The sequence below is a fragment of the Rhipicephalus microplus genome, unplaced genomic scaffold (genome assembly GCF_043290135.1).
Source record: "Rhipicephalus microplus isolate Deutch F79 unplaced genomic scaffold, USDA_Rmic scaffold_36, whole genome shotgun sequence".
NCBI lineage: Eukaryota > Metazoa > Arthropoda > Arachnida > Ixodida > Ixodidae > Rhipicephalus > Rhipicephalus microplus.
Window position 1 is genome coordinate 3,660,749 of NW_027464609.1, and position 11,218 is coordinate 3,671,966.

Here is an 11,218-nt window from a genome sequence, read left to right on the forward strand (position 1 = left end):
TGATCGCGCCGCTCTCGAACAAGTTCGCGACAGCGCGACACTTCGTTTTGCAAAATGGCGGCATCGAAGGCAACACCTCCGTGGAATGCAAGCACCGACCGGCTCTGTGGCTTAAAATATGGCCATAATCTGGCTATAACACTTGGATTGGCTCGCATTGGCTGTCAACACCACGTGCTTCTATTTTGATCTACCAGGTGGCGCAACACGCTTCGTGCTCGTTACGTACGTGGGTACTACGGCGTACTAAAAGCCGATTAGTGGCAAACGACGCCACGTAACGCAAGGCGCTTGCGTGATGCGTACGTAGAACCATTCCGCAGTACTAAAACTCTCTAATGCCGTACTTTCTTGCAATGTCTTGTTTGGCGGTGCCTCCCTCGTCAACTTCCTTCAAGACTTCGACTTTCGTCGCTAGGTCTAGCGTTCGGTAAGGGCCAGGAGTTGCCATTATCAAACGTAGGTCACCACCAAAACACTCAAAATCAGTGGCGCAATTATGTAAAAATTCCAAATCCGGACGGAGGCGGTCTGTCGGTGACGTCAAAAAATGGGCGGTCCGCAGCGGTCGCGAGGATGAAGGGAAGTGAACAGCCAATGAGCGAAATGAAACCTCGCGTCATCATTTTGACGTGAACTTGGGGACCGTATAGCAAAGTGAAAAGTGTTTTTAACGTGTTGAAAAATGTTTAACTACTATTGATCATCATCAAATTGTGTTGGCACAAGTTTTCAAACGTTTATTAAGAAATACGGCACAATATAAACGTATTTTTTTTGTTATTGTTATGAAATAACGCTAAATTTAGCGGGACGGTACGTGGTGGCGCTAAATACAACCCCGTTTCAAGCAGTTACTGTTTTCATATCTCCTCCCCTATACAAACCTAAACAGCGCAACTTTCGAAGTTGTTGGCTCAGTCGAGCGCAATCGTGGCGGAGGTCAACTGTACCAGTAGTCAACAGCAGCAGCGGCTCATCGGCGTTATCCGATGCTCAGCGCGCGCTGGTGCTCGCCTTTATGGACGAACATCCCCAGCTCGTGGCGAATGCCATCGAGCTGCGGCACGGCGTCACCATCACCGACCGGTGGCGGCTGTGGCAAGAGCTCAGCGACGCGCTGAACCATGAAGTGCCTGCGCAGGAATGACAGGCTTGGTGGCGCAGGTCGGTGCGCGAGGCCCGCCGTGACACCGCCGCCATCAGAGACGCACAAACGTAAGTGACCGTCGAATGGCACGGGCAATATGTTCTGTGACATTAGTGTATATTTTCAGGGGCACTGTATGGGGTTGGCTGCCTGGCTTCCGCGGCCAGGTTCTACAGTTGACTGGGATGACACGCTTCAGTGGCGTTTTTGGTCTCACCTATCAACAGGTAAGCACTCTGCCGCCGCAGTATCACGGGTTCCTGAGCGGTACCATGACAGAGTTTGATATCTGAAGGGGTGCCTTTAGAGGAACCTTGTTAAACGGGAATAAAGCGCACGAGAAAGTAATCAAAAGTGGGTAGGTTTAACTAAAATCTCAGTTTGCAGCCCTTGAAGTACAAGGGGTATTAATTTATCATAAAACACGCAATGACTGCGGGCAAGTGCATGCACTAAAATGGTAATACATGACATCAATGACCACTGAATAGCTGCAGAACATTTCCGCAGATGTTTAGTACATAAGGTTGCAAAATAGCTAGAGTAACGAATACCCACTTTCTGAAAAATTATGCTTACTACACTTTCCAGCAGGCGAATGTTACCACTGCTGCAGTGGAAATGGATGTGGAGGCCACTGAAGCGGCTGTAGATGGCAGTGACACAGTAACACGCAAGCATCTGAGAACTTAGTGCTTTATTGAGTGCAGGACTGGAACCTTGAGCAGGGCGACAAGGTGCTCAAGGTGAGTAGACCCTTTGTTTACATTTTACATAAGGGGCATAAGCATTCTCCATGTTCTATTATGATGACTGAAACCAACTTGGGCTGTAAACAAGAACCATGCATTGTATTGAGGGCATGGTATCGGGTATCTGCAATGATAAACTGCCGGGCAAAAGGTTAGTTAGCCCTGGGGCCCTTTCATGGTGAGAGATGCATTTGAGGACATTAATAAAGAGCAGTTTCAACAAATGTTTGTAGGCCCACACGAGGAGGGCATAGCTTGTACACAAAGCTTCCCACTTTCAAAGGATGCCATCAGGCCAGTTGATCTTCAAATGAGGGGAAGTTGTTGTGCCCGTTGCAATTCTTGGCAGCAGCAGCAGCTTCCAGCCACGAGATGGTTAAGGGTTTACCGGCAGCTCACTTAAACATTTACACCATGATGATTCATCGCAGGTGCTGCGGGAGATGAAAAAATCAACCACCCGCATCGCTCCTGCAGAACGGCGTGTGGCAGCGGCACAGGAGAAAGCGGCAGCGGTGCAGGAGGGCACTGGCCATGGCTGAGGGCTTTCTGCGAGAAAGGGATACGTAGTTTAGTTTAATTTTTTGTCATGTGTTCAATGTTTTTTCTTGTCATCATTCATTATAGATTTGTCGGTTTCAATGTGTTTAGGTGCTGCTGTTCATGTTCAATTTTATACGGTTCTGGAGACATATACATAGTTTAGTTTGTTTTTCGCCATGTTTTCAACTTTTTATCATTCATAATTGGTTTAGTGTTTTGATATGTTTACGTGTTGCTGTTCATGTTCTAATTTATTCATTTTTTGTTTGCATTTAGTACATATTACTAGATTTAGGTTAGCATTTACTTTGTATAAGGAGTGCAGCATTTTTTATGTTCGATATATGCATTTCTCAATGTATGTTCGAGCTGTTCTAGTGGCAGTGTTTTTTACCCACATTTCAAAGGTGTCCAGTCATTCACACGGAGACCACGAGTGTATAGTTGACATTTTCTGTTAATGTTTCTTTGATATTTGTATTGTCCCACTGTGTTTTCTAGCTCACTGTGATTTTTATTCAGCATTACCACATAGTGTAGTAATGCGATATCTTTTTGCATCACACTGTGATATTTTCATTTCAGCACAATGAGGCTAAGATGCAACAACTACATTCCGAATCTTGTTTGGGAGCGCTAAGCTAGTAAGTGGTCATCTCGCATCTTGTTTGGGAGCGCTAAGCTAGTAAGTGGTCATCTCGCACAGTTTTACAGAGGAAAATGGTCATCACAGCAACATGCCAGCGATTGATTTCATCTAGTTTTCGATGTAAACGACTCTTTGCGGGAATAAATTTCGAACGTGGTATGGCTTGGGAGCCGCGAGATGGCTGAGGGAATTATTCATGCTGTATGTTATCAAAACAACTCGCCTGTTGTTTGCCGTCTTGATTTGCATATTTTTTAGCATTGCAGCATGACTGCAGTCGTGAACTCAAATAAATGTTATTTTAACATTCACACAATGTTTAGGACAATGAGCAAAAAAAACAGCACAACTTGACAAGCACAATTGCTCGTCAAGCCTGGCGTGCACAATTGAATGCTTGTAGTCAGTCACTATGACAAGATATGGACTTATGTATCATGTGTTCATACAACATGTTTTTAATGGAATCTCGATTTTTATGCGTTCTGGTGAAAAGAATTTTGAGACGTTGCTGCATTGTTCGCACAATTTTGTGATAGCAACATTCAGCACAGAGTGCCGCTCATATATGCTTGCTCCAATCTAGTCTGTTGTGACTGTGATCGCTATTATGGAAAAGGGTGTTTCTGTTGCATATTTCATGTGCCACTTAAAGAAAATGCAGCATTTTGACATTGCCACCTTGCTTCATATTGAAGCACAAGTAAGTACTCTGTGTATTCAAATGTGGCAAACACAGCCCTTTCATGTCTAGATGCACTAGAATCAGTGTAAATAAATTATGTGTGGGATATGAAAACATGAAAACTCACCGTTCCTGTGTACTTCAAAAAAGGTCCAAGACAGCGCTGCTGCCATCTCTGAGCAGCACGTTGCGTGGTGTGAGCATATGGCTCCCCCTTGGCTCTCCATCGTCATCCTCAGCTGGTGGCATGTCCACGACATACTCGTCCAAGGTCCAGTCGCCTGCATGCAACGCAATGTTGTGGAGAGCAAAGCAAGCATAGATGATTTGCGCTGCCCGATCGGGGTTGTAGAGCATCGTTCGAAAGTGCTGCAAGCAGCGGAACTTGCTTTTCGACACGGCGATACACCTTTACACAACATTGTGCATGGATGCGTGCTCCTTGTTGTATCGGCCTTCGGAAGTGTTGCACGGTTGACTGCCAAGGACTGGAATTAGGAGCCATGGCTTGAGGGGATAGCCTGCGTCTCCTGCAATGTAAGCATAAAAGCTGAGTGCTCTGCCCAGATAGTACACATTAATACTTACCAAGCAGATATTCGCCAGGCTGCAGATGTGCAGCTAGGCGTGCACGCAGTGGGTTGTGTTCCCACACCCAGGAGTCGTGGCACGAATCTGGGAATCATGGGTCTATGACAATTATGCGCAGCCATGCTTTGCACATCTGCGATGAGGAGCGATATAAAATAGTACTGCATTTATACTCAGAATAAATACCTTTTTTCTACGCATATGCAGGAAACAATGCGTACTAGTACAGTCATTGGTACAAGAAGCTTCACTTAGAGGGAAACACAGGGTGTAGCACACTGAGGAGGGGGGAGTGTGGGGGCAACGACCCCACCTCTGCTGTACACATAACTACGACTTCCACTGAATGATCGATAAGTGAAAAGCTACGCGTTGCTCTTGGGAAAAAACACTCGTAAATACCAAAGCCAGCTCGTCCAATTGTGATTGTAAGCACTTTCGTGTTGGAAATACCTCCCTGTCGTGTATATACTTCTGCTACGTCTGCTGCCCATATTACCGATTACCTCTAAAATGCACAATTCAATTGCGTATGCATGCCAGTGCAAAAACGGCAACTGGCTCACGCACAAAACACTTGCCACTTATTATTACCGAGGCCTTGCGAGCCACCATCTAGCTCGCACCCAATTCCCTGCAGGTTCTTTTTCATTCGTTGCATTATTACTTTTTCCAGCTTTGGCGTCACAACTGAACAATTGCTCCGAAGGGCGAGTAATAAACGATCCTAACAGTACTTACGATCATGACGTTAGGACATAATAGCCCCTTCTGGACATGAAGCTCGCCGTGTCGGCCAGTCTGAATCCCTCTGGCTTGCGAATGGTGACCAACGTGCCATCGGCACACGCCAGCACCCCTGGGATGCCACCGCGTAGCACAAACTCCACCTTTGCCTCATCCTTAGCAGCTGTTGTCAGTAGGAAGTCCGCCACCCTTTTTCTAGCAGCCACGGTAATGATCGCCTCCGTCACCTCGTGGATGGTGTTGCTCACCGCCGACTGAGACATGCCGATGTGTTCCTCGCGACCAATGCTCTTCTGGAAGCTACCGGTGGCGAAAAATCGCAGCGCGCACAACACCTTTCTCTCTGTGGAAAGGCCACTGGCTCGCTGGCATCCGATGATAGGATCAAGTTCGTGGCACAAGCTACGCACTGTTCGTTTGGACAGACGAAAACATTGCCGGAACTCTTCTTCGCTGAACTCTTCAAATGCATCTTTTACCTCGCGTCGTCACCTCTGCTCGGTTAAAGCTACCGCACAGGCAAGGCGAAGTACCGTGTCAGTGGGAAACGCCATGTTGTCTAAGTGCCCCGGTGCCGAAAAGTCGCGCATTTTTTCCATTTCAATCCAATCCAGGCCACCTTGCAGCCATTTCAATCCATCCGGTTGCTTTCGGACAGTCTCTCCGACCGTTCCATCGCCTTTCTCCGAGAACCGAAAAAAAAAGAGTCACGTGACACTCCAGTCCACGTCACTCATAACGTCACAGCAATCGTCACAGCTTGTAAGGGCCAATCACGTGCGACTCAATGGAAGAGACCGCCTTTGTCCGGATTTGGAACTTTTACATAATTGCGCCACAGAAGCGCGGAAACACGTGTGAAATCAACCCAGCGCGCGGGTGACGCGGTGACACACTCGAGTCTCGACAAAAGTCAACTAAAGAGTCAGTCGATGCCGCCGATGCGATTCGCCATCGTTAAAAAGATTGCCGCTTCAAGATCTGTGGCGCTGCGGACAGTAGTGATGGCCGCAAGAGTCGAGGAAGAAGTAGGCGAAATACCAGGCAAGGACTGGGAGTATAGTGAGCTGTTACATCTAATGACGAAGGAGATAGGGAAAGAGAAGAAAACTGTTTGCTGGAAAGGAAAAAGGAAGCCAAAAAGTTGGTGGAACAAGGAAATCCGGGAGGCGATCGAGAAGCGACGCGAAGCCTCACGGGAGCATAGAAAGTCAAAAAAATATGGGAAATATATTTAGAGAAAAAATCCCTTGTACAGAAATTGGTAGAGGCAAAAATTAAAGGTGAAAGTGAACGCTGGATGACAGAGATACACGAAAAAAAGGAGGCTGCGCCTAGGATTTTTTGGAGCCACATAAAGGCGCTAGGTAGGAAGTCTGTCACAACGCAACAACATATTCTAGATGAAGGAGGAAATCAATTGGAAGGGTACGAAGCGCTAGGTTACATCCAAAAGGTAACAGCCGATTCGTTTCAAAAGAGCGTCCAGGGGATCTCCCCGGTGAGTAAAAGTGTGGCGGAGAAAGCAACAGAGGAAGAGCTAGTACTTGATAATTTCAACTGGAAAAAGGCCGAAGGAAAAATTCCAAAGCGCACTGCCGCGGGTTTAGATGGGATTCCCGTTAGCCTCATTAACGAACTAGGACATAACACTAAAGAAGCATTGTTAAAAGCAGTAGAAAAAAGCTTAAAGGACGGACAAATACCGGACAGTTGGCGACAAAGTAGAATGAACTTAATCTATAAAGGCAAGGGAGAAAAGGACAAGACTCGCTCGTATAGACCACTAACCATTACATCGGTACTATACAGGATGGCGATGCAAGCAGTAAAAATGAAAATAGAAACATGGGCCGAACATAACGATATTTTGGGAGAACTTCAGAACGGATTTCGAGTCGACAGGCGGTTAGACGATAACCTGTTTGTTCTCACTCAGTGTATAGAAATATCCAAAATAGAGAATAGGCCCTTGTACGTGGCTTTTCTAGACATCACTGGGGCATACGACAACGTTAATCAGGAAATTTTGTGGGATATATTGAAAGGAATGGGCATGGGCGACGACTGTATACAGCTTTTGAGGGAGATATACCGAGAAAATACAGTCTGCATAGAGTGGGAAGGAATGCGTAGCAAAGAGAACGTTGAGGTTAGCAGGGGTCTGAGACAGGGATGTCCTTTGTCCCCGCTGTTATTCATGCTGTACATGGTGAGTATGGAAAAAGCGCTAGAAGGTAGCAACATTGGTTTTAATCTGTCACACAAACAGGGCGGCATGATGATTGAGCAGAAGCTTCCAGGTTTATTTTATGCGGACGATATCGTCTTATTTGCGGACAGTCGAGATGATATACAGCAGCTGGCGAATATATGCGGAAGGGAAGGTGAAGCTCTTGGACTAGGATTCAGTGTAACGAAGTGTGGATTGATGGTATTCAATGATCCCTGTGATCAGACGGTGTCCATACAAGGCCAAGAAATACCGAGGGTAAGTGAATACAAGTACCTTGGAGTATGGGTAAATGAGAGTGATAGATACATGGAGGTACAGGAAAAAGCCTCGGTTGCAAAAGGAAAGAGGAATGCGGCAATAATGAAGCACAGAGCGTTGTGGGGATACAATAGGTATCAGGTGCTTCGAGGTCTGTGGAAGGGTGTAATGATTCCAGGGCTTACTTTTGGGAACTCAGTGGTGTGCATGAGGGCAGAGGTGCAAGCGGGAATGGATGTAAATCAAAGGACTGTGGGACGCCTCGCGTTGGGTGCTCACGGGAAGACGACAAACGAGGCTGTAAAGGGCGATATGGGGTGGGCAGGTTTTGAGGCGAGGGAAGCGCAGAGCAAAATAAGGTTGGAAGAAAGGCTAAGAAATATGAAGGAGAGTAGATGGGCAGAGAAGGTGTTCCGTTATTTGTATAGGAAGAGCGTGGACACACAGTGGAGAAAAAGAACTAGAAGACTCACTAGTAAGTATACGGCTGGTATTGTAAGCCGTATGTCAACAAAGAGCGTTAAGGGAAAAGTCAGGGAGGCGGAGAGGATTTACTGGATGGCAGCTATGGAGAAAAAACCGGCTTTTTTTTTCTTTATTCATACATATCCCCGCTTTGCCAGAGGCGTTACAGCAGGGGGGTTACAAAGTTGAAAAAAATACATCTTCATTAACACTGCACACTTGCTTAGATGTCAAACAATTCCATTCGTTAATAGTTTTAACAAAAAACGAGTTTGAATACAGGTTCGTCCTGGCCCGGCACGGCTTTATTTTGTGTATGTGGTCTGTACGTTGAGATATGTAATCTGGTCTTTTTAAGTAAGTGTCGCTGTCTAGTCCCGTTTTTTTATGAAATATCTGGTATAAAAGCTTCAAACGCAATTTTTTGCGACGGGACGACAGTAACTCCCAGTTTAACTCCTTTTTCATTTCGGTACAACTCTGTTTTTGTCCGTACCGACCCAAAACAAACCTGGCTGCTCTGTTTTGTATTTTTTCTAATTTATTTATCAAACCTGTTTGTGTTGGGTCCCAAAGAGTACAGGCATACTCCAAGATTGGACGAATGCAAGTGAGGTAGGCCGTGCTTCTAAGGTTAGGATCTGCACATCTCAAATTCCTTTGAATATAATTCAACGCTATCGCGGCTTTGGAAACCACATAATCCACATGTGCATTCCAGGAACAATCATGCGACAGCAATACACCCAAATATTTGTACGAGTATTTTTTATCTAATTTATTTCCTCCTAGACAAAAATTTGCATCAAATATTTTTTTCTTCTTTGTAAAACACACATGAACGCACTTATTTGTGTTTAACTTCATTTGCCACTTAAGGCACCATTGATGAATACGTGCAAGATCAGCCTGCAATTCAAGGACATCATGTTCTTTCTGAATTTTTCTGTAGACTACGCAATCATCAGCAAAGAGCCGTATACTTGAGCTTATATCTTTGTTAATGTCATTTATAAAAATTATGAATAGCAGAGGCCCCAATACAGATCCCTGGGGGACGCCCGAAGTGACCTCTAGAAATTCCGACTTAGTACCATTCAGGACAACACATTGGCGGCGTTGTGACAGGTAATTCTCTATCCAATTAAAAATTCTCTCATCTATATTAAATATTCGTAATTTTTCGAGGAGCAGAGGATGCGAAACAGTGTCAAAAGCTTTACTGAAATCTAAAAAGATGCAGTCTGTTTGCCCACCTAGATCAATTTCGGATACTAGATCGTTGTAGAACTCGAGAAGTTGGGTCGTACAGGAAAAGCCCTTACGAAAACCGTGTTGAGTCTTTGTTAACAAATCGTAATCTAATAAATGCTTCATTAGAGCCTTATATATTACATGTTCAATGATTTTACATGATATCGAGGTAAGCGAAATAGGTCTATAATTCGTGACATCTTTTTTAGGACCTCCTTTGTGGATCGGGACTACATTTGCCACTTTCCAGTCTTGTGGCAACTGGCCAGTGCTTAGTGATTTTTCAAAGATCAGGTAAAGGTAGAGCGAAATGGGGTTAACGCACTGTTTTAAAACTCTTGGAGAGACACCGTCAGGGCCGATAGCTTTACTGTCGTCGAGATTCCTGAGCAAGGCCTCAATACCGCTGACACTAATTACAAGAGGTTCCATGAGAGGAACACTGCTACTTGGCAAGGGTGAGCTCAATGCAGATTTAGGAAGAAAAACGGATTGGAAGTAATTATTTAGGCACGTGGCTTTATCCGTATCATTGGAAAGAGTGCGTCCATCGAAAATAAGTTCATTTATTCCAACCGGATCAGACCCACATCCCTTTAGATATTGCCAGAAAGGTTTAGGATTTGTACTCATATTTTCATTCAATCGTTTAAAAAAATGCTGCTTTGCATTTACTGATTCTTCTTTATATTCACGTGTTAGCTCCTGTAGCTTCTTATAATGAACTTTACCTTTCATTTTTTTGTATTTTTTGAATACCCGTCTTCGTTTCTTAATTAGTTTCAGGATACTGTAAGTCACCCACGGTTTTTTACGTTTCTTAAGCTTAGCCGAATCCATACTTGGTATGTACTGCTCTGAGAGTTCGAGTATCTTATTTTTAAATGTGTTCCACAAATACTCTACACTGTGTTCCTCTACCAAGCATTCAAATACAGGCAAATAATCAAGAAGCCTTGCGGAAATTGACGGATAGTCGCCTTTGTCAAAAAAGAACAACTTTCTTCTGATACTCTTCGTGATTTTTTGAATTTTTGTTTTAACGCCTGCTACTACAACCTGATGGTCACTAATGCCTGGAATGATATCAACGTTACTTACTAAATTAGGGGAGTTACAAAAGAGAAGATCAAGGGTATGCTTAAGTCTTGTGGGTTCTAAAACGTACTGTATCAACCCAAAAGTGTCAACAATGTTCTTCATTTCTAGGTTATTACGGCTGGCATGCAGCACCTCGCATGAGTGACTTCGCCATTTTAGATCGGGTAAATTAAAATCACTCGCTAATAATATCGTACGGTCAGACGCCTGTGAAACGATGTCACCTAATAATTGCAAAATACTGGAGTTCGCGGCGGGCGGTCGATAAAACGTCCCAGCTACAAAAGAAAAATTGTTACTGACTGTAACAGTACTCCAGACAGATTCGACAGCGTCATTACCGATATCAAGATTAGCGGATGAAAGGGACGAGTGAACTAACAAGAAAACACCACCCCCATGATTCGGCCTATCTTTACGGTAGGCAGTATAATTGTTAGGAAACACTTCATGATCAGAGATGGATGGGTTGAGCCAAGATTCTGTACCGAACACGACATCGGCCTTCACGGTATCAAGCAAGCCAGCGAATTCATCTATTTTGTTTATTACACTTCGGCAATTCACTACTGCAATAATTAAATCACGATGAACGCAGATGGTACAATTTTCCTGTCATCGTTTAGACAAGGCAACGACTTCTTCCTTTTCATCATCCCACGTAAATGCTCTGCCGTTTATAATCAGTTTATCGGCTTTTAGCTTAACCAGGTTTTTCTTATCCGCCCTTTTCGCTTTACCATATTCCCAAAGCTTCTTTCGTACAGTGCGCGTTTCGAATGAATAG

General features: G+C 44.6%; 1 protein-coding gene across 4 annotated transcripts; it reads right to left on the minus strand.

Moving 5' to 3' along the window:
* Positions 1-1,830: 1,830 nt before the first annotated feature.
* Positions 1,831-5,799, minus strand: LOC142786882 (uncharacterized). Of its 4 annotated transcripts, XM_075884578.1 has the most exons (5): positions 5,112-5,799; positions 4,368-4,503; positions 4,189-4,309; positions 3,907-4,060; positions 1,831-2,451 (listed from the first exon to the last, which is right to left on the minus strand). In XM_075884578.1, the coding sequence occupies exons 2-5, from the start codon at positions 4,490-4,492 to the stop codon at positions 2,279-2,281; spliced, it is 573 nt and encodes a 190-aa protein (XP_075740693.1). In that variant the 5' UTR covers positions 4,493-4,503; positions 5,112-5,799; the 3' UTR covers positions 1,831-2,278. The 4 variants fall into 4 exon arrangements, 3 of the variants coding, with proteins under 3 accessions (XP_075740693.1, XP_075740691.1, XP_075740690.1); XR_012889197.1 differs by having other exon boundaries at positions 4,189-4,454; XM_075884576.1 differs by having other exon boundaries at positions 4,195-4,309; positions 4,368-5,799.
* Positions 5,800-11,218: the final 5,419 nt, after the last annotated feature.